At 41.4% G+C, this 24,657-nt stretch overlaps 1 protein-coding gene across 1 annotated transcript; it reads right to left on the minus strand.

Annotated features, from left to right (window-relative positions):
• Positions 1–16,415: 16,415 nt before the first annotated feature.
• Positions 16,416–22,141, minus strand: LOC311000510 (UDP-glucuronosyltransferase 1A1-like). The gene is made up of 9 exons (XM_083991244.1): positions 21,288–22,141; positions 20,317–20,380; positions 20,086–20,234; positions 19,682–19,809; positions 19,456–19,549; positions 19,220–19,345; positions 19,044–19,131; positions 18,734–18,953; positions 16,416–18,630 (listed from the first exon to the last, which is right to left on the minus strand). The coding sequence occupies exons 1-9, from the start codon at positions 21,813–21,815 to the stop codon at positions 18,360–18,362; spliced, it is 1,668 nt and encodes a 555-aa protein (XP_083847370.1). The 5' UTR covers positions 21,816–22,141; the 3' UTR covers positions 16,416–18,359.
• Positions 22,142–24,657: the final 2,516 nt, after the last annotated feature.

Below are 24,657 nucleotides of genomic sequence, written 5' to 3' on the forward strand. Positions count from 1 at the left end.
GCCCCCTGGGATGATCACCTGGCATTATACTGCCACCTACTGGTCAAACTGGAGAAGTTCTCAAAGGTAAGTTTTGTGAAAACAAAATAAATTTTCCACAAATGTGGGCACACATCAGTGGGCATCACACAAACACATGCATAAACAAACCATCGGACGTTGCCGCCCTTTGCCCAATCTTCTGGCTTGCCATAAACATGCCATCCCGCCTTTTGCCTCATCTTTTGACTTGCCATAAACGTGCCATACCACCCTTCTATTTTATCCCGCTCTTTGCTCAATGTCTTGGTTAACCAGATATATGCCATAACTCAGCCATATATTGCTGGCACAGATCTTGTCTATTAAGCCTAACCATAATCATACCACATTTGAACCAAAGGGCCCAAAGCCAAAAGAAAACCCAAAATGACAAAGGTATGCCAGAATACAGCCAAAAACATTTGCTATCTGGGTTATTACCTGTATCACAAGGGAAGTATACATACATACACACACACACACACACACACACACACACACACACACACACACACACACACACACACACACACACACACACACACACACACACACACACACACACACACACAGCTGGAGGAAATTGGTGAAAAGTTCAGTGGAGGAAACTAAGTGTGTTTTGAGACTGAAAAAAATCCATCCAAATTAAAAGTGACATATCTGTGTGTAAAGCATGTGGTGATTAACTATGGAGCCCCCTAGGGGACATGGGGAAAAAAATTGATGGGTGAAAAAAAAAAGGATGAGGTTTCTCGAGATCTCGCAAACTTTTCTCGAGATCCCGAGAAACTTTTGTTACATCACAGACTGTCTGTGATGTAGCAATGCCATCAGGTCTTTGTGTGTGGACAGTAGAGTCAATATGAGCCCTGTCATAAGCAGGCTTGGGGAGTAACGGACTATGTAACGGCGTTACGTAATCAGGATACAAAAAAAGGGTAACTGTAGTCCGTTAAGTACAGAAAAAAAACCCCGTAATCAGATTACCGGTACATTTGATAAAAATGGAGATTACTTGGCTGATTACTTCACATTTTTTAAATCAACCACAGGCTATAGAGAATGTGAAGCTGACGTCACGCCGCTTTGCGTTGGGGAACGACGGCGCCATCTTTGGAGGAACGCAAACGTAAACAGAGAGTGGGGACTGGATTCAAGACCCAGATTTACTCCCTCCACTGACTTATCCAGACATCGTGAACTATCTCGTTTTTGGTATTAGTGCATATACTACTGTGGCATTTTTTTACGCAGCAGCTGTCCCACCATGATTACTTTTAAGCGACTTTGGGGAACTTTTTTTAGGGAGACGAGCAGTGTTTACATCCACGATCCTCCAAAGATGGCGCCCAACGTCTCACGGCGTGACGTAACTTCACATTCTCAGAAGCCACTCGCCGTCTCGTTGTATTTCAGAGGTGAGGCACACAGACGGAGCACCTCTGCCTCTTCTGCCCAGACGGTGTATGTGTATGTGGCAGAGGCTACGCTTCCTCATTGCGTAACTCTACTAAGTCTGAGCGGTACGTAAATTCACGTTGCTTTCGTGAATTGTAAACACAGACGGCCCCCTCGGTTTTTGCGTCCAGCAGTTTAGCGGCTAATTCAACAGCAGTGATGGATAACTGTACCGGAGAGGCTCAACAACTTCATGAGCTTCATTTGAGGAATAAACGGCAGCTTTTACCTGACGGGAGACCGACGCCTGAGCTACGGTAGCTAACAGCTAGCAGGTTACAGACTTTCTCTCTCTCTCCCTCTCTTCTTTATACACACACACACACACACACACACACACACACACATACACACCAATAGGGGGAACAGGGGACCTGTCGGGCCAAGCTGCCAAGAGGGGTCTTATGTTTACACTTATTTTGAAAAAACAAACATGGAATATAAAATTGACTTTTAAGGTCTTTTACCATAATATTACTGAAAATGTGACTTTTAATTATTTTTAAAGAAATTGCCAAGAGGGGACTTGGATCTCTGAGCGACATTTACCTATCAAAGAGTGGACCTCCACATACTGCAGTGGAGCTGTCTGCACCCATTCATTCACCTAACGACCCATTCATTCACCTAATGAGTCCTTGTTCACAACAATGACTTTCTCAGTTTCTTTCAAAAATGGATAATATAACTTTAGAGTTATCATTACTTATTTTAAAGTCTCTGTAGTACAAATTGTATATAAATATATAATCATGGCCACATTTGAGAGTGAATATTTTTTATTGAATTGCATGCAGTTCAGAAGTAACATGACTGCATGCACTAATATCAAGTTCTGCAGTATAAGCAACAACATTTACTTTAAACCGGCTTTAATATAGATTAATTTTTTTTTCTTAACAAAGATAATTTGCTCGTCCGTCTTTACTCATCCATAAATGCGTTGCCTCTGTCATTCTTAGCAGTCCAAGAGGGGATCTACTATCATCTCAATTTTAAATAGTCAAAATGCTCTAGACATTTGGTTTCAACCAATTAATAGGAAATAGGAAATGCATTTTATTTATTGTTTCGCATTGCAGAAAAAAGGTCCACACTTGGTTCATATGGAATGACAGGGGTCCACTGTTGGCTGGTACATAATGACACAGGTTCCCACTTAGTTAGCATGGAGTGACATACACACTCCATCATGTATGAATATGAAAGAAATAAGCAAAAGTGATCATTCTTAAGATATTTTTTTTTCATCAAAACTTAACACAAACATTTCTAATAAAGTAGCACCAATAATGTTTTCATTATTTTTAAATGTAGGGTGTACTACTGCAACACACATTTCTACAGTCTATTAATTTTTCCCCTACAAGAGTTTTATACTCCTTGACTGCATTTTTGTTATAGGAAAAAATATTTGAATTAAAACTAAGGGTTTTAGGTCATTTTAATGTACTTGCATCATGAATCTGTATTTATGAGGATGTATTTTATTTACTGTTTTACATTACAGAAAAAGGTCCACACTTGGTTTATATGGAATGACAGAGGTCCACTGTTGGTTGGTACGGAGTGACACACACACTCCAGCATGGGTGGATAAGCAGAAATGAGATAAATTGCTAAGTTTTAAGATACATTTTTAATCTAAATTTAATACAAACATTTGTAACTATTAATACACACAACACACACACACAAACACATGCAAACACACATATTTAAACTAAAGTAGCACTGGTGAAGTTGTCATTGTAGTTTTTTTAAAACATGGAATGTACTGTGAAAACTCTATGGCAACCTATCAAGATACTTAAGGGAATATTTCAGTTATTGACATTTATGGCTCAACAATAAAACATGTATGGGAAAATAAAGGAGGCGCTGGGGGGTCATCAGTTTGTCTGAGATACAAGGGATAATTCTTCTAGAGGATGGATTAACCTCACTAAGTAATATACCACTGCAACACACCTTTCTACAGTCTGTCAAGTTTTTGACTTACTGAAGTTTCATACTCCTTGACTGCATTGTTGTCATGGGAAAACTACTTTAAATAACTAAACTCAGGATTCAACATGGTCTGATGGTCCAGAGCCACAAAGTGTTATTCTGTAGTAACCTAATATCCCATATAGATGAAGCTCTGTGGTGGCCACCTATTGTCACTCTTCTACTTTTTAACAGCACATGGTTTCAATCAATTTTAATGTACTTGCATTCTAAATCTATATTAATAGGGATGCATTTTACTTATTGTTTTACATTGCAGAAAAAAAAGGTCCACACTTGGTTTATATGGAATGACAGGGGTCCACTCTTGGTTGGTGCATAATGATACCCACTAAGTGCCCACTTAGTTAGCATGGAGTGACATACACACTCCATCATGTATGAATAAGAAAGAAATAAGCAAAAGTGATCATCCGTAAGAGAAATGTTTCATCACAGCTCCACGTTACACTTGTTCCAGGCTCTGCCCGTCGTTTTTCTCTAGAAATAGAAACTTTTTCCAACTTTTTTTTATCTCTGTGTAGCGATTGCACTCGTCTTCTCCTTCTATTTCACTTCTTGCTCTGATCTACAGTCTCATTCGTTCTACACATCCCAGAAACCCCAAAATTACTCACAGTGTGGGCGACAGCGTCCCCATTTACCAGCCGCAGAAAACTGCGTTTGACGTATACAGTATGTACGTCAATGGCACTCAATGAGTTAAGTGGGAGGTACACAATAAATCTAATTCTAATCAAATTTATTTTGAAAACAAATAGTAGAATGGCAATCTGATTCAGTGATTAATTTGTTACACATTTGGGTTGCTTCCTAATGATTTTTTGATGTTTTAGTACCCAGCTAAACACAACAACAAGTGTGTATATTCCTTACTATCTACATTATGTATGTGCCTTGTAGGCACTTTACTTGCAGTGTTTTATAAATCTGAATATTTTTTGTCACATCACATCTACCCCGACACTTTAGAGCACTTCTGTCTCGACGCCGTGTTTGCCTTCGTTCTGACCTGAACACGGCATGTGTTGTTTGGGTTAGAAACATGCACATTTGCAAAGGAAAAAAAGCAAAATCGATAAGCGGAATCATTAAGCAGGCACGCACACAATCCCAAGGAAATGATCACGTGGGAACCAGTTCTGAAGAGGAACCGGTTCTCAATTCCCACCCATAGACTTCAGTCCATGATGTGGACACAAAAGCATTCCTCTACATTGAAGTAGTGAAGTCATCAACACTCATGTATTTCACAGATCCTAAATCCTGGTACACACATAAAGATTCTCTAAATTTCAACCAATTTTTTATCTGTGAAAGACCCCACACGTGAAGATAAAAAATCTGTGATTGAACAGTTTTGATCGTATTGTGTGTGGTGTGCTGTGATATTCCAAACACAACACACCACACACATTAAGATTTTTCAGAGTCGTGACCCTCCGGTCAGAAAACTCAGAAAGAGATCAGTATTGTTGTAGCTACTCTTTCGGGTCTATTTCCGGAATGGACAATGAGAGCGATGTAATTTTTTAAAATGAAAGCGGGACACTTCAGCCTTTACAACGATACCATCTGTGTGTGTCTGTGGCTTCGGAGGCCGAGCAGTAAAGCGGCTGTGAGCGGCGGTCACATGATCATTTAAACATGGCTGCTCTATTGCTGGCTGTTGCTGGCTATGATCGCTACCGTCTTTGCTATCGGCTATCAGGAAATCTCCCGTGTATGCGTGAATGTCTGTGTGAACCTCATGTAATGCCAGGGCTGCACCGTGGCTCTCTGTGTTGTGTCGAGAAGTGGCTTGCTGCGAGCAGCATGCAGAGCTTGGCACTTCTCAGCACAACACCAGCTTTCCACATGCAAGATGACTTTTGATTTGTAAATATTGAACATGTTTAATATTTACGATTATCAATTCAGCGCCGAACGTTTTCTGAGGCGATTGTTGTGAGAATTTTGACTCTTAACACACCACACACTACAAGAGAATCTCATAAAATAATCTTAAAACCTTAGGATAATCGGCCGATTTTTGTCTTTGGTCGGAAGGGGGAAGATCGGGGCAAAATCAGCTCGATTATCTTTATGTGTGTGGTAGGCTTAACTCTACCTCCACTCTCCACTCTAAATGTGGAACTGGCTGAGAAGTGAGTGAGGGCTTTAAATCTGTGCCAGACGACTTGTGTCAGTCCTTGACTGTCGGCAGTGTGGGGGATGGTTTCTTGTAGCTGACGATGGTCGTTAGCAACTCTGAAGGGCAACCTGGAAAAGACTAGCATCCCTCAGCCAAGATCTTATATCCAAATCAGACTAACAGACAGTGGAATTCCCCAGTCCTAGGTTGGCCATGTGCTACACACCTATGGACTTCTGTGGCAACTGTAAAGAGTGGGTGTCCCAGCAATAATCCACCCTGTCAAGTCTTTGATGAGTTTTGTAAAGGTGTGTGATGCCTTGTGATCAGTATAATATTTTGTCAGCCTTTATATGGTCAACCATGGTGTGCCAGTAGAAATGTTTCTGAAATTAGGATTTATCAGATTTCCAGAGATACAGGGGATAAATCAGCTATAGTGGATGGAATAACTCCAAAATACCCACTGTTGAACTACTGCAACACACATTTTTACTTACCAAACTATTAGCTCTACTGGAGTTCATGTATACCTGTCTGCATATTTTTGGTCCACAACAAAAGTTAAAACTAAAACTAAATTTGTGTTCTTTTTCACTCTGTATATTACACACTGTATCACATAGTCATACACATCTATAGATGAAATTGGTGTATGAATTGAAACCTAATTTAAAGTTGTCAAAAGGTACAGGATTGGCACAGGGTCAGAGAGTTTATATTAAGTGGGAAGTACACAATAAAAGCTGTATTCAGTTCACACTGGTGCTCAGCAGAAATGGGTCTGGTTGCTTTCAGGATGTGTGGATTGTACATTCAACAATCCCATATTACCTTATTCATAGCATCTGAAGTGGATTATAAACAAATTCAATTAATTGTGTTCAGAAGATGGTAAAACGTTATCTAATTTATTTATATTTTAAGTAATTCATTTGTTATCTGTTTTGGTTGTTTCCTAATGATTTTCTTTCGTTTCAGTACCCAGCTAAACACAAGTGTGTATATTCCTTATTATCTAGGTATAACCTTGTGCATGTTGTAGTACTGTAAGCAATGTGACTTCATTACATTTACACACAGTTTTCTAAGTAGAGTTGAACATTTTTAATGGGGTTTCAGTCTATGATGTGGGCACAAAACATTCCTCTACATTGAAGTAGTTAAGTCACCAGCACTCATGTATTTCACAGATCCTAACTTTAAGGTAGAGTTGTTGAACTGGGATCTGAGAAGTGAGTGAATGGAGTGAGAGCGGAGTGAGTGCCAGATGACCTGTGTCAGTCCTTGAGTGTGGGCAGTGTGGGGGATGGTTTGTCGTAGCTGACGATGGTCGTTAGGTATTTTCAGGTTGGGCTTCAGAGTTTCTACCTTCTTTCAGCCAACATCTTATATCCAAATCAGACCGACTGAGACACAGGTATTCCCAGGTCTTAGGTTGGCCATGTGCTACCTACGCACCTATGGCCTTTGGTGATTCAACTTCTGTGGGAACTGTAAAGAGTGGGTGTACCAGCAATATTCCATTTTGTCTAAAGAATTGTCAGTTCTTTGATGAGTTTTGTGAAGGTGTGTAATTACCTGTTATAATATTCGGTGACAGGGCCTTTATATGAGCCACCATTGTCTGCTAGTAGTAATGCTGTCTGAGAACAACAATTAACATGGAATAAGAAATTCGGATTCATCAGATTGTCATGGATACAGGGAATATGTCAGTGTGTGGACGGAATAACCCCCCAAAAAACCCTGTTAAACTACTCATTAAAAGGTATTTAGAAAATCAAGGGAAATAAAGGAACGCATAAATATAAAAACACATGCAAAGCCTTACAAAGCCTTGTAAAGGACAATTAGGACACAGCAAGAACTATATTCCTCAGACACGGTCCACACCACTGTCAACTTTTTTTATTTGTGTTGCAGCAGTTCAACATTGAGCTATTTGGGGTTATTCCATCCACACAATGCCTTATCCCTTGTATCTTTGGCAATCTGATGAATCCTAATTTCTTGTGCCATGTTAAGTAAGATGTTGTTCCCAGACAACATTTCTGGCAGAGAATGGTAGCTCATAAAAATGCTCTGTGACTCTATATTGCATGTACCCATGTTTCAGTCAGTCTGTTTTGAATGTAAGTAAGTGGAGTGAAATGCACACTCCATCATGTATGAATAAGAAAGAAATAAGCAAAAGTGATCATCCTTAAGAGAAATTTTTCATCAAAACTTAACACAAACATTTCTAATAAAGTAGCTCAGATAAATACAGTGGGGCCAGGCCGTTAAGTGCTTTAAAAACAAACATTAAAAGTTTAAAATCAATTCTGTAAGGGACAGGGAGCCAGTGAAGGGAGTTAAGAACAGGAGTAATGTGCTCACGTCTATTAGTGTTAGTTAAAAGACGGGCAGCAGCGTTTTGGACAAGTTGGAGGCGACTGAGCGAAGACTGGGAGACGCCAACTTAAAGTGCATTGCAATAGTCCAATCTAGAACTGAAACATTTTGACTGTGTGAATGTGTGTGGCAATAGTTTAACATAGGGATCCTCTCAATGAATTATCCCTTGTATCTCTGACAAACTGATAATCCCCCATTCCCTCTGTATTTTCCCATATCAAATTGTTGTATATCAGTACCTCTTTGATGGTTTACTTGTACATAATATATCATCGTAGGTTGCCATTGAGTTTTCACAGTACACCCCACATAAAAAAACACGACATTACCGTTGCTACTTCATTATAAATGTTTGTATTAAGTTTTGATGAAAGTTTTGAGCTTTTGAGGTTAATCCATCCTCTAGAAGAATTATCCCTTGTATCTCAGACAAACTGATGACCCCCCAGCTCCTCTTTTATTTTCCCATACATGTTTTATTGTTGAGCCATAAATGTCAATAACTGAAATATTCCCTTAAGGTTGCCATTGAGTTTTCACAGTAACTAACCCTAACTCCATGTTTAAAAACAAAACTACAATTACAACTTTACCAGTGCTACTTAAGTTGAAATATGTGTGTTTGCATGTGTTTGTGTGTGTTGTGTGTATTATTGGTTACAAATGTTTGTATTAAATTTAGATTTAAAATGTATCTTAAAACTCAGCAATTTCTCTCCTTTCTGCTTTGCTGGAGTGTGTATGTCACTCCGCACCAACCAACAGTGGACCCCTGTCATTCCATATAAACCAAGTGTGGACCTTTTTCTGTAATGTAAAACAGTAAATAAAATACATCCTCATAAATACAGATTCATGATGCAAGTACATTAAAATGACCTAAAACCCTGAGTTTTAATTCAAATATTTTTCCTATAACAACAATGCAGTCAAGGAGTATAAAACTCTTGTAGGGGAAAAATAATAGACTGTAGATATGTGTGTTGCAGTAGTACACCCTACATTTAAAAATAATTACAACATTATTGGTGCTACTTTATTAGAAATGTTTGTGTTAAGTTTTGATGAAAAATTTATCTTACGGATGATCACTTTTGCTTATTTCTTTCTTATTCATACATGATGGAGTGTGTATTTCACTCCATGCTAACTAAGTGGGCACTTGTATCATTATGCACCAACCAACAGTGGACCCCTGTCATTCTATATAAACCAAGTGTGGACCTTTTTCTAAAACGTAAATCAACCAATAATTCCTATACAGATTTATGACGCAAATACATTAAAATTAATTGAAATCACATGCATTTAAAAAGTAAAAGTCTGACAATAGGTGCCCCCAGCTTTATCTATATGAGATGTACGTGGCCAAAAAGTAACTTTTTGTGGCTCTGAGCCATCAGGCCATGTCAAACTGTGTTTTCCCATGACAATAATGCAGTTAAGTAGTATAAAACACCAGTACAGTGAAAAATTAATAGACTGTAGAAATGTGTCTGGCAATAGTTTAACATAGGGACTTTGTGAGATTAATCCTCTCAATGAATTATCCCTTGTATCTCTGACAAACTGATGATCTCCCAAACCCTCTGTATTTTCCCCAAAGATAACAAATTGCCGTGCCAATACTTTAATATCAGTTACTCTTTGATGGTTTACTTCTACATAATATATCATCATAGGTTGCCATTGAGTTTTCTGTAATATAAAACAGTAAATAAAATACATCCTTATGAATACAGATTTATGATGCAAGTACATTAAGATTACCCTAAATCCTAAAACCCTCTCTTAAAAAATTAATAGACTGTAGAAATGTGTGTTGCAGTAGTACATCCTACATTTTAAAAATAATTACAACATTATTGGTGCTACTCATTATACATTTTTGTGTTAAGTTTTGATGAAAGTTTTCTCTTAAAAACTATCACTTCACACTCACATGATGGAGTGTGTATGTCACTCCATGCTAACTAAGTGGGGTCGTGTGTCATTATGCACCAACCAACAGTGGACGCCTGTCATTCCATATAAACCAAGTGTGGACCTTTTTCTGCAATGTAAGTCAACTAATAATTCCTATACAGATTGAGAACACATGTATATTGTAAAATTGAAACCCTGTGCTTAAAGAAACTGGACAAGCAACAATAGCAAGGTCAATTATTTTTAATGTTTAATCAGAATTCAACAGAAATTATCTAAATTACCATTTTATTTAAAATTTTGTTATGGGTGATCAATTTTTTCAATATTTTAAAATGTCTATTATACCTAATACAGTGTTGAGTTTAAACTTAAGACATCCATGAAAACAGAACCTTTATATTTTGTTACAAAGAATAACAAATTATGTTTCAAGGTACTGGTTTGTTCACTAAGGAGCCTGTTTGATAGCCTCTCTACAGTCTGAAAGGCTGCCGGGGCTGCAAGTCGTTCACACTATGGAGGAGTGTAAGAAACGACGTGTGTGAATGAGTCGTTAAAAACCCTGCTCCAGCCTGCCGGGGCACTGCTGAATATGGTATTTTACACACACACACACTCAGGTCCCCTCTTGGCTAAAGTTAAAAAAATTAACCAGAAGGTTTTTCACATGATTTTTAGTTGATTTAAAGCATGTCCAAGAGGGGACCTAAAAAAAGTCCCCTGTTGGCTGCTTAGTCCCCTGTTGGTGAATGTGTAACGACGCCGATGTCCCCTCTTAGATAGGTACAACAGTGCACACACACACACACACACACACACACACACACACACACACACACACACACACACACACACACACACACACACACACAGCCCAGGTTGTCTGTCATATGTAAACCTTGTAATAGCTTGTTGAGTACAGTTAACGTTAGGTCATTCCATGAAAACTGTTAAATTTGGGCTTTGGAAATTTGAGTTTTTTGATCTCAACGTTTTTTGTTTTTTTTTGTTTCATTGCATGAAGAACATGTAACACTTGCAAAAAAACATATTTTTCAAGCTCAGACACCCTTTTCTGACGGTCTTTTATCACATTAAAATCCCGAAATCAGAGTTTCTTTTTCCACCCCGTCACAGGACAAAGGTTAACAAATTGAACAGTAATTTTAGATTAAAATAAGACAAACAAAAAGTTATTCACTTCAGAAGTATTCTTTTTGTTCAAAAACACCAATAGTTTGTTTAAATTATTTTTTTTTTATCTTTTTTTTTTTTGTTAAATCACACTGTGACGGTGTGGAATATATGTGTGACGGAGTGGAATATTGTGACGGGGTGGAATGGACAAAATTTAAGAACATACTGATAACACAGAACAAAGTGTTTAATTTGATGCTGGGGGAGGGAAATGTGAAAGTGATAGAGATTTAAATATTTTATACTAATTCAATATGAAGAACAGTGCCACTGATTCCACCCCGTCACTTTAGTGTGTGACGGGGTGGAATGTGACGGGGTGGAAAATCTAAAGCAATATGGCCGAAATCCTGGATGTGCTAAAAGCTAACACTGCAGTTAGCATGGAATTACATCGTAAAATTAAGGATTTATACAAATGTAATTTGAAATTTTGATTTAAAAATTGTTTTCCCCACTTTTTGTGTGTGACGGGGTGGATATGCTATGCTTAACGGAGAAGGTTTTGAAAGAAAAATTTACCAAAAATGTTCTAAAAGAAAAATCAGAACTCATCATTGTTTGCACTTCCCTCCTTCAAACTCTTGAATGATGTCACTCCCTGTTTCCTGTTTCCTTACAGGAAGTTTATTGCATTTTGGCGCAAAATTACATTGGTGTGACGGGGTGGAATATGAAATTGATGGACATGGAGAAATTATGCTATTTTAATAAAAAAATATGACATTTTAATATAATTAACATATTTCCTATTAAGAAGAAAGTATTTCTAACTATAAGAACAATAAATGTTTGAGATTTATTTGATGTTTAAGTTTTACATTACATGAATGAGAAAAATGGTCAGAGCGGACATGAGAAAATGACTGTAGTTTAACACAAAAAGTTATATATGTGCAAATTGTATATTTATTATTTACTTTTATTTTACCTCATGCTAGAAAGTAAACTTTAATTAATGGCTTCAGACACTGAAAGTATTACTGACAGTTTTATTATGCCTCCTATACCTCTTTGAATGTTGGGGACCCAAACTTAACAGTTTTCATGGAATGAGTGTGGATTAATTGTTAACGGTTTGTTGTGTAGCTAATGTGAGGGGTGGTCCAATATCATGATCCTGTTATTGATGAGTTGGGTTTTAATAACAGCTGATCTGTGTAATGTTACTGGCGGCTGTCACTAATGTTGATAAAGTGATGATTTACAATCGAGAGTTTATCCATTGTGTTTTATTTTGAAATTTAGCGGATGCTCGGTGCGTTTCATTTCCTGTTTCCTCTGCGTGGATTGATGCGTGATGGCTGCGTGACTGAATTTGCATGTTTGGTATTAAAGTAATCCAAAAGTAACTAAATGTAATCCGTTACATTACTTAAATTTTGTGATACTTAGAGTAAGTTACTGATTACATTTTCTAACAGGTAACCTGTAATTGTACTGGAATACATTTTTAAAGTAACCCTCCCAACCCTGGTCATAAGGAACAGGAAAGGTCACAATGTTGTAGTATTGCCAGGACCCATCTGCATGTTGACCTCTGGAATCACCATGACTCGGTGTCCACGGCGACCCATTTCTTGGACAATGGCCTTAATACCCACCCAGTGACTCCCATCCATGGGTACCACCAGCAAGTTACCCAAGAAAGAAGAAGAAGTGGTGTCATTTGCAGAACTGGTGACTCCAGCCTCCTCTGTCTGTGTCTTCTCCTCTGGTCTGGACTTTTCTGTGGCACCATTCACCACAAGAGCCGTGTTTCCACTGCAGGAGTTCCTGGTAAAGGGAGGGGGTAGGAACTTCTACAGGAACCGTCCTCTCACTCGGCCCTCTCAGTGGCCGTGTCTCCACTGCAGAGTAGGACCCCGCGGCGACGTCATGAGTTTCGATCGCCGCTTAATCGCTGTGCGACAGTTTCGACCGTGACGTCACCCAGGCAGGTCACAAGCACATGCACAAAAATCATAAACATCTTCTTTTTTTTTTTTTTTTACTTTTCTCTGCATTGTTTTGCGGCGTGATGGATCCCCAGTGTGTCGCAATGACTCAAACCCTCTGAATCTCCTCGGTGCCGTAGACTGCAATCAATGCCTGCACCTCATCGTCGGTCCATTTGTCGTATCTTCCTGCTGTTTTCTTGTTGTTTACAGCAGTGTCTGCTAGACTAATGCTCCCCTTCTGCTCCCCCTTTTAAAAATGCCGGTTGCTTTGGTGCTTTCTGGTAGCGTCAGAGCCTAGCTGCTCTAGCTTTAGCCAATCAGTGCCGGGTTAACCTCGAGCCCCACCCAGGAGCTTTAGGTACTCCATTGGCCCCCGTAAAAGTTCCTGTAAATGGCCCTGTGGGGGAGGTTCCTGCAGTGGAGACACGCACCAATGGGGCTGGCCCCGTAAAATTAGTTCCTGCAATGGAAACGCGCCTCATGTCCACATTCAGCAGCAGAAACACAAACACTGCAGTTTTCCACATTGCTCTACTTTCCTCTGTGTCAATGCCTCACTGAACCCAACACAGCGAAAAAGGAGAGATAAAATGGATCAAGAAACACCTACTCTGTGTTGTGAATGTGAACATCAGGCTGCTCCCTTTGACTTGTTAAATTTCCTCTGTGAATTAGCAGTGTTGTGTGTGTGTTCAAAATCCTCACTTTGACTAGACCAGCAGTCCCCAAACTACCGCCCGAGGGCCATTTCCGGCCCGCCTAAACAATTGGAGTGGCCCACTTAACAATCCCAAACAATCCCTTTAAACATGGCCTGTTTTTTTAAAATTGCAGTTTCCTAATATAAAATATCCGCATTTGATGATTAATGTTGGCATTTCAGTGATGTTGCTAGGTACGCGTCCTGCCTACCTGTAACCTGACGCATTAAAATCTCAAAGGACGCAGTAAACTCACTATCCATGCACCTCATTTTCCTCATGAAAAACGACACAACAACTCATGTTTAAAATCGTGAGGACCGATAGTGCAGGACCAAGTCGATGCCGACATGCAAAAAATACATCAGTACCTACCTGCCTTTTTTCGGTACCGTGAGTACTGAAAAAACACAACTTTGCCCTCGGTGGACTGTGTCGACTCCTGTCGGGACAGATGCGACCATAACACTGACTTTTACGCATACCAGCATGAATCATAAATATGAATTAATTTCTAAAACCAGTAGGATGGTCAAATCTAAATCAAATATAACATTATTCATTATAATAGGCGGCTGCGGGCAACAAGTCGAGTGCGCCTGATGAAGCGGAGATCCAATCTGTGGAGAAGCAGGTGGCTGAGTTCCTGGGCACCAAAAACATCGATGTGGATTTCAACAATGTTGAAACATGTCACCTCCTTCCCCGGAGGAACGATTCTGGAACATGCGTTGTTATGCTGAGATTCACCAACAGAAAGCACAAGATTGCAATGCTGAGACAGGGCAAGAAACTTAAAGGCTCGGACGTCTTCATCAACGAGAATCTCACCTAAAGAAGGCAGACATCGCCAGAAAAGCTTGTCAACTAGATAAGCTTTTGCTTCTCCCGCTTTCCTTTTCGGGCCATGTTGCTGTATTACTTCAACTGAGATTATGTGTGATGAAGTCTGATTTTACTAACATGTCCGAAATGAATGAATAAATAAAAATAAATAAATAGGCTACATCCCCTGGGTTACATGCTGTCATTCCGACATCCCACCACTCCGACATACTGCTATTTAGACATGCCAACGTCCTACCATTCCAACAAAGCTTTCAATATAAGGAAATGTGCGTTACTCAACAGGTGACTCTGGACTCTTACTTTTAGACTCTCTCGATCTATCTGGCCTGTCTAGCCTCTACCTGGTCTTGTTTACTAAACTTAACCACCTCCTTTCATCATTGCCTAAGCCCAACCAGTGTAAAATCTTTTGGGGAAAAATATGCTATTAAAGACATTGTCAAAAAAAATAACAAAACGTCATTCCAACCATAGGACGCGAGAATTGTTGGAATTATGGGACATTTGATAGAAAATTAAGAGTTGCCATTTAGACAATTAGAGGCCTATGTCGGACTGGTGGGATGTCGGAATGGCGGTTGCCCCTCATCCCCTGTGTAAGCTACTGCTTTCATTCTCATTCAAGCTTTTTTTCTCTCCTCCTTTTCTCACCTGCAGCACAAGGAGAGCAGGGCATCAAACATAAAAACACCAAAGTTAATGTGCTTAATGTCAACCAACGATGCCCACAGGCAGGAACAAGAGGAACAATGTACTACACAAATCAATTGGGAGTCCATGTACGTAGATCATGTAGGTCCAGTCCATGTAGATATTCATATAGGCTACTCGTGCCACACATTGGCGGGTGTTGGTGGTTTATTACATAATGCACCAAATTATTAAATTTTCTTCATTAAAAAGTGCAACACCTGCAGTTTGTTATAACTGATGCAAAATGTAACAACTTATTACAAAATGCAGCATTATTACATAATACGGTGTTACAGCCCATCTTTTTAGTTATTAGTCCCAGTGGGTCCTAATCAGGAAATCCATCTAAATCCAAAGTGACATCTCTGTGTAAAGCATACGGTGACAGCAATATTAGCTGACAGCAGTCTCAGTGAGCAGTAATCCATATGGCTTGTTCAGCGATGGTTCCCAAAATGACACTCTCTGTGATGTCACAAATGAGCTGTGCTGTTGAGGCCTGCCTCTTTATCTGCACTTCATTATCATGACCTCCTGTCCATACACTAAGCCTCGCCTTTAAAAATGGAAAGAATATAGTACTCATTCAGAGTCATCCACATTCACAGGCTCACTGCTAGGTTAAGCTTTGACTGGTTCAGTGAGGCCACTGTGTCCCATTCAGATTCACTTTGATGTTTAGGGTCATTGTCTTATGGCATCACTCAGGGTCTTCTGAGGATCAGCAGATGGAGATTCACCCTGACATCCCGGCTGACTCTTGAATAAATTGGAAATTATTTTTCCCCATTGATGCTGTCAAACTGTCCAGACCCAGAGGCAGTAAAGTCCCAATTCATGATGCTCCCTCTGCTGCACTTCACCTCTGGGATGATGATGATGATGATTTTATGATGGTATCCTGTACACTTTAAACCTTTCACATTGCTTTCTCTTCTTCTCTTGGTCTTGAGTCGACTAATAAATATTTAAACTGATTAAGATTTTACTGTAAGATTTATGTTTTACATCAGCACATACTTCTTGTGAACAGCAAGACACTCAAAGACTCATTGACAGGGTTGGGATCTCCTGACTCCAATAATCTTTTATATTGATGTTATTAGCACCAGGTATATACATTTTGTCCAACTTACACTGTGAGTGTTTGAATACATTCAATACAGACCAATACAATCAAGATGAATGCAGGTAACTCCAAAAGCTGTATTTTCCCATTGATTGAACTATGATTTAAAAAAATTGTCAATGAACTCTGACTCAGTGGAAGACTGGGGGAAAGGCACTGGAGTTCACACAGCAGACAATCATCATTGTCCCTCAAGACCATCATGGAGTATGATAATATTGTGTTCTATTTTCTGTTCATTAATGTCATTTTGATTTCTAGATGGCATCGCTTATTCTTTTTACACCGTCCCTTTAAATCATCACCAGTGCTTCTGACTTTATCTATTTGTAAGTGTTGAGTTTTTTTTTTTCTATTCTAATGAACATTATTAAAGGGACAACGAGTTTTGGAAAGCAAAGTGTTTTCACACTACATTTACCATGAGCCTCCGCGCGCACGGTGAGACGGACGTCTTGCCAAGAATGTTTTCATTCATCAAGAATTAAAGTCAGAGGTTCGAAGACAATCAGATACCGTCGTAGTCCCGACCATAAACGCCGATTCGGCGGCGTTATTCTCATGACTCGCCGGGCAGCGTCAGCGAAACCGAAAGTAAGGAAACGCTGGTCGGCTCGCCCAGCATTTCCACCAACACTAATAATAACAAAATAATGATAGAGACAAAACGATATATTTATTGAAAATGGACCCATTAACAGTGTTGGGTATAGTTACTTTGGAAAGTATTTAGTTAGGTTACAACGTTACCATCAATTAAAAGTTATCAGTTACATTACAGCGTTACCTATGAATAAAAGTAACGCGTTAGAGTACTCATGCGTTACCAAGCCTTTTGCAGCGCGCCTCGCACATGCTGCAACAACTGACAGACAGCCTCTTTTAAATGCACCGAGTCCTGACGAATAACATCAGTCATCCAACCAAATTAGCTCTACAGGATAACATTAACAGGAAAGACAGTCAAAAATATGCCACAAAGCGGTTTTTTTTTTTTTTGATTCAGGGGTTGCCGTGAATCCCTCTCAGCGGCTTCACTGCTCGATCTGTCTGTCAGTTTGAACGGAGCACTCACGTGTGGAGAGGAGGGAGGCTGGCGAGACGTGAACTTCCAACCTTGTGTTTAATAAAAGTTAAAAATGCGGTAGATACTGGTATCACACTGCTGCTACGGCAGCCCTGGAGTAGAGATCCGGGCTGGACCGGGGGAGAACTGAGCTGCCGCTCGCGGAGAGGGAGCTGCTGAAAGCAGCAAGCACTGAGAGCCGGCCCGGGCTGCTTGTTGCTGCTGGAGAAGCAGGTCTGTACGTGGAGCTAATCTATGGGCCCTTAAATTGGAAGTGGATTTTTTGAGGTCGACAGAAGGCTATCACCAACGCAGTGTGCATTTTACCGTTATGTTCTTGTCCTTTTCGCTGGCGAATTGAAACACACACACACGTAGGTCAGCTGGGCACAGACGCATCACAGCGCTGCGCCTCGTCTGACACGTCCGCAGGTTCCACAGTAGTCTACTGTCTGACAAAAAGCAGGCTGCAGTCAGGATTTCCCTTTCCTTATCTGGCGAAAAGTAGCGGATTACTTTTTTAAAAAAATAACTAAGTTACTGATTGCTCAACGCACGAAACGCGTTACACGAAAAAAGTAATAAAAGTACTCTAACGCGTTACTTTGTAACACGTTACCCACAACACTGCCCATTAATAAGTGTGGGTAACGTAGATTCATCCACATTAATATGAGACTTTTTTATTGTTGCGGAATTTTTCGTTCTGCCGATGGAGAAACTCCTCGTTGTCCCTTTAACAAACATAGATGATGAAGCAACATTTAAAACTCATTGTTGTTTTCATCTCAGTCATACTGAGATGAAGGTGCAGATGTAGCACCGTGCTAGGCTAGTCCTGTTTTCTCTTGTTGCTCAGTTTCCACAAACATAGCTTCATGCATTTCACTGTCAGAATGAAAACAACCAGAAGCACCGTAGCCAGCAGCGCTATTACATCCAGACACGAATATTGGATCCAGTTGAGGTCAACACCAGCAGATTTAAGATGTTTTGCTCCTTTGTGGCGCATCACATATTCTGTCCAGTACACTGACAGGTCGAGCGGCTCAACTGGCCGGTCTCTATGGAGAGTCGACAGCTTCTGCACATTCTCTTTATACCTGGAAACACAAACGGCCAGGTGAGTTCATGAATCCAACACCGACATATGAAAGAAGATCTAAAGCTGACAACCACGTTGGGAATGACCCTCTGACTCCTCACCTGATGTCATGTAGGACCTCTTTCAGTCCCTGAAGGAGACTTTCTGTTGTGATGGAAAAAATGTCCAACAACACTCCTGCTCCTTTATTCACCAACCTCTCTGCATTGTCGTACTGATCCGCCCCCAGTGGCACCATCACCATGGGAACAGCGTGACACAGTCCCTCATAGAGACCGTGTGAGCCAGCATGAGTGATGAAAGCCCGAGCTCCAGAATGCGCTAACAAACAAGCATGCACAAAGTTAGTTAGGTTGTCAGTTCCTGCTAAATGTGACTGACTGACATGATACATGAAGTAGACACACAGACCTAGCAGGTCGTTCTGAGGCACCCACGCCATCATCTTCACATTATCTGGAACATTGTCAGGAGCCTGCCCAGTGTATCTCCATATCACCTTTCAAAAGAAGGTCATTTAGAGGACTCTTCGTTGTGTTTTATGACCAGTATTAATATTTATGTTTAGACCGTATATGTTCCTTTACCTTCTGTGGAATCTGTCTGAAGGCCTCTAGGAAGATGGCCGTTGTCTCCTCTGGCATATCTGACACCATCGAGCCCAGAGTGAAGATCACAAACCCATGCTCTCCTGACACCCAGGACTCCAAATCCTGAAAAAAAACACAAACCTGATGTAGAGGGCGATACTAAAGTGATGGAGAGGTGAAATAAAACTAAAATGTTGATGGGTTTTCAGGTCAGAAACACTCGGAGCTGTTACCTCAGGCAGAGGATTTCTCACATTGCAGTTGATGCCACCAACTTGAACCATGTTCGGCATCAGAGGGCGTGGATATTCTAGTACCAAGTCAGTTCTATTGAAACACAGCATCACAAGATTTATTTAAATATGAAAAAAGAGAGTTTTTTTAAAATGTTTAAGAGATATAATGAAATAGTGTCTACTGTGTGCTCTTCTCCCAAATATCAACCTTTGTACATGTTACCTCAGCAGCCAGATAGCAGAGTCTGACAGCACCTCAGCTACGCCCACCTCCTCTCCCAGGAACTGATAGGCCATTTGATCAAAGCGCCAATACAACAGTATAGAGAGTGGTGGCTCTAGTAACGCTACCTGTGGGTCAGAGGTATCACAGAATGTTAAACGAACAGCAAACATTAATAGCTGATTTTAGTTTTATGGGTTAAATATTAACCAGCTCTGTTATGTTGGCTAAACTGAACAGCTCAGGTCAGTTTTATAGCGCTATGTCAAGTTAGGCAATGAACTCAGAATTGTGGTGAAGCGAATAATGTGCACATTGGTTGATATAACACATGAATTGGTTGAATAACACATCCATCCTTCATAGATGCATCTGCCTGTATATGTCTAACTATAAATGCTTACCAAAGTGTTGACAACTCTCTGCTTGAAGCTCATTTTATCTGTGTATCCAATGAAATAGCGAGGCACATAAGAGGGAGGGGAGGGGCAGCCTGCAGATCTGAAGTCCAAGGAAAATGGAATACCTCTCAGCAAATTGACAGTGGGGATACCTGGAGGTGATTTAGCAGAGAGAGGTGAGAGGTGACATACAGATGCACAAGCATAAGATAATTGTGGTGTTTCAGAACTCACCTAATTTCCGAGCTATTAATGAACCTGTGGGAGCCACAGGGTCCGTCAACATGGCATCAAAGCCCTACAGAGTGAAAGAGAGAGAACGACTAAAGGGAAATGTAGAAATAAAGAACATTCAGTGTTTCTTGCCCTTCTTATACCGTACTCATCTATAGCTCATACAGAAGAAGGGAGGTACATCAGCTCCCATCATCTGTCTCTGTCATGCTAATTTTTCCATCAGAAGTCATGAGTGAAAAGTAAAAAGTACATTTAGTTAAGTAATGCACTTGAGTTCTTTCAACTGTTGCTGCTTCCTACAGCACAGCTCCACTACAGAAAACGCAAAAATACTGAACCAAACTCTTGAGGCAACATAATCATTATCATCTTATTTTACTGACCTTCTTGTTGTTGTTTTTTCTAACAGTGTAGACACTTATTACTAATGCATCTCTTCTGTTGAGTTTTAAAAATGCAGCTTTTTTGGCGTCACATCCCATTCTGAGTTTACCAAATTAGCACCAAGTAAACCTCAAGCCCAACCTGGGAGTTATGCGGGGTTGCTCGGAGGACCTCCCTGAGGGCAGGGGAATATTTGAGCCCCGAAACGTCCCAGGAGATTTCAGGGTGGCTCCTGCTATGGAGACACGCATCCATGGGCCCCGCCCCATAAAAGAACCCTTACGGTCCTGCAGTGGATACAGGGCTCATGAATGTGAATGCAAGATTTCAGTTTTCAGCTGAGTAATCATACATTTACTTATGTGCAAGTTGTTAATATTTCTTCTACTAAGCAGAATATACTTCCTAAATTCAGCAGCTGCACTGTTTTATCCACAGGGCCATTAACACTTTACACTACAGGGCAATCAAACACAGCAACAGCCAAAGAACCATCCAGCGTAGTAATACTGAGTATAGACCCAATGAATATTCAATTCAAAGCCAATCATGATGTGGTGTTCAGTTTCTGTGTTTGCACTCACCTGCTGTGCCAGATGTGAGATGAGACTGTCGTTGAAGAGCAGACTCTCTGCGGTGGTGTGGATGAACTCTGTAATTTTCAGAATCTGTGAGAATCGTTTCTGAATCCTCACCATGAATGACTGTGAAGATTTTTGCATAATGTCTTTGTGCATGGACATCAAAGAGTCCATATGAGCCTTGTCATAAGGAACAGGAAAGGTCACAGTGTCGTAGTATTTCCCAGGACCCATCCGCATGTTGACCTCGGGAATCACCACAGTTACCCGGTGTCCACGGCGACCCATTTCTTGGGCAATGGCCTTAATACTCATCCAGTGACTCCCATCCATGGGTACCACCAGCAAGTTACCCAAGAAAGAAGAAGAGGTGGTGTCATTTGCAGGACTGGTGACTCCAGCCTCCTGTGTCTGTGTCTTCTCCTCTGGTCTGGACTTTTCTGTGGCAGACTGCCGTGGCTCATCTGCAGCACCATTCACCGCCATGTCCACATTCAGCAGCAGAAACACAAACACTGCTGCTTTCCACATTGTTCTACTTTCCTCGATGTCAACGCCTCACTGAACCCAACACAGCGAAAAAGGAGGGATCAAATGGATCGAGGTCGATAAAAAAACAATAACACCTAGGCGTACTCTGTATGTAAGCCTTTGCCTCCCCCTTTGAAGCTGCTCTCTCTGGCTTGTTGAAATTCCTCTGTGAATTAGCAGCGGTGTGTGTGTGTTCAAAGTCCTCATTTGGCAAATCTGACAACCATGCCCCCCCAGCAGCTGAAAGCCACATGGGACTGTTCGTAATTTAGTAACTGTTTGTTGTAGTAAAAAGGCAACTGGACGACTTCTCTTGTTTGAAGACGTTTCACCCCTCATCCAAGAGACTTCTTAAGTTATGAGACTAATGCAAGAAACCCACGTATTTAAACCCAGACTGGGTGGTCCTATGTTTGGTTTCGGGTGAAACCAAAGTCACATGACCACACCCCCGAGACTTGAGTCACATGACCACACCCCAGAGACTTGAGTCCAGTCATTTAATGAAAAAAGGTTGAACAAATTGCAACAGAAGCAAACTCAACAGATTTTGTATCCTCAACATGTCCTGAGTGAGGGAAAAAAAGGCCCGAAGAATCCCATTGGGGGAAAATTTCGAAAAGGACCTAAATATAGCCCATTTATACGCCTATTAATTATTTTTCTCACGTGAATAGGGTAAAATATTTAACTTTTAGATATCACCATGAAAATTACTGAGTTGTTTACTTACATTAAAGACCCCCTCCCATGAAAATCGTGTTTTTCGTGCTTTTCACATGTTCCTGTGGCATTTTTCTTGTGTTAGAGGACATATCAGCAGAAAAGGACGTGCAAAATTGCATTTCTGAGTTTTTCTGCCTTCAAATTGCTGTGAACCAATGGCAGACGCAAACTGGCAGTTTCAGGGAGACTGGGGTTGACGTGTCACAACCCCAGGGGAGGGCACTAGTGCTACAAGCTCCCGCCCCGCTCTGCATCTGGTGAAAGGCTTGACAGCTCGATGTAGGTGTCAAGGTATAACAGGTAGTATAGCTCACCTGGTAGAGCAGCTTGCACCGTGAGCAAGGACTATATTCCAGTCTGGGATTGAATCCCAGCGTGCAGTTTTACGCTAAACGCGCTGAATCGGTAATTGTACAATGTCCAGCTGTCAGCGAGCGGGGGGTGGGGTGGCTGGGCGGGGCAGCGCAGTCTCCGCCCACTCTCCAGAGGTGCATTGCTAATGAGCTGCTGGTTTTACAATAACCAAAAAGGTCGCGGGAGGGGGACTTTAAGACAAACAAAAAATGTATTGCAAGTTTTTTGAAATTCTTTGTTAACATGAGAAAACAGTGCATAACCTAATTACGTATGGCTAATTTGCATACATACAACACCAGATCTAAACATTGGGTATAGCTGGTGAAAATGTCTTGTTCAATCTGGTTGACATATTACAGTTAGGCACACAGTAGCTTAATGAACTAGGGCGCTTAGGCTACCATGTAAAACGAGTGCTTCCCACAGCGACGGGTTCGAATCCAGTCCATGTCCTTTGCTGCAAGTCCTTCCATCTCTCCATCCCCCTTTCACAAATATCTCTCTATCTATCATTAAAGGTGAAAATGCCAAGAATATATATTTTTAATGAACTGTTGGATCAAAACAACCATCAGAAGATAAGTGTCCTTTCCTGATCTCAGCAGCAGTCACCTCCATAAGAAAGGCATGTCATACCTGCCCCACTATGGTGGTGGTCATCTTGAAATTTCAAGTGGTTTCTTGTTGAGTCACCGATGGAGTCAACTCATCCCAATTTTCATGTTGGTACCACCACAGCAACTTTATATATACCTGTGCTGTCAAAACGGTGGAATTTATGCAAATTTGCTCATGTTAACAAAGAATTTCCAAAAACTTGTATTTTTTGTTTGTCTTAAAGCTATGGTCTACGATTTGAAAGAGGATGAGAATTTTTTTTAAAAAGCACCCCCCCACACCCCTCCCCTCCGAGCTCGTATGGCCCGCCCCTCGGAGCCTCCTCGCGACACGCCCCCTCAGAGCGGAGCAACAAGCCTGCTGCCAGCAGAAACCAAACACGGCTTTGAATGCGAGTAAAATGTCGTATTCACAGTCACAACTTCCACAATAAAACCAAAGATTACCTGTTAAACATAAACTCCGCTGTATCAGCACTGCCGCTGCAGCCTGAGCGGGGTCTCTCTGCACTGCGGCGCCGCGGAGCTACAGGCCCCGGTCTTCCTGCTCCTCTCCCCCAGACACAGCACCCTGTCCTGGGTCGCCCGACGCGAGCAGTCTCCCTGTAGCTCGGCTATGCTCGGCGCCGCCAATGGCGGCAGCGCCGGTCCCGATGCCGCCGCTGTGCACCAGCTGACGGTAATGAGGCGGTGCCAGTTGCCGTCGTCGCCGTACCCGACCGCCGGTACGGGCACCGCCGCCATTAGCAGCGCCGAGCACAGCCAAGCTACAGGGAGACTGCACGTGCCGGGCGACCCAGGACAGGGTGCTGTGTCTGGGGGAGAGGAGCAGGAAGACCGGGGACTGTAGCTCCGCAGGGCTGTGCAGTGTGCAGAGCGACCTCACTCAGGCTGCAGCTGCGGCTGGAAGCGGCTGTGTGTCGGGGAGAGGATCAGGAAGACTCGCCGCAGCACCGGTACCAGTAATAAGGGCAGTAACACATTCTGTGCTTCTGTATTGTGCTTCTCTGAATCCTAGTGGGGCTTTCAGCAGCAGACCAGCCGGGGTTCATGTGTCTGTGGCTGAGCAGCGCAGGGCGGTTACAACTACTTGTAGTTTCTAAGCGGAAGGGGGTGGGGACGAGGCGGGTTGAAGCAGGTCG

The sequence above is a fragment of the Trachurus trachurus genome (genome assembly GCF_905171665.1).
Source record: "Trachurus trachurus genome assembly, chromosome: 17".
NCBI lineage: Eukaryota > Metazoa > Chordata > Actinopteri > Carangiformes > Carangidae > Trachurus > Trachurus trachurus.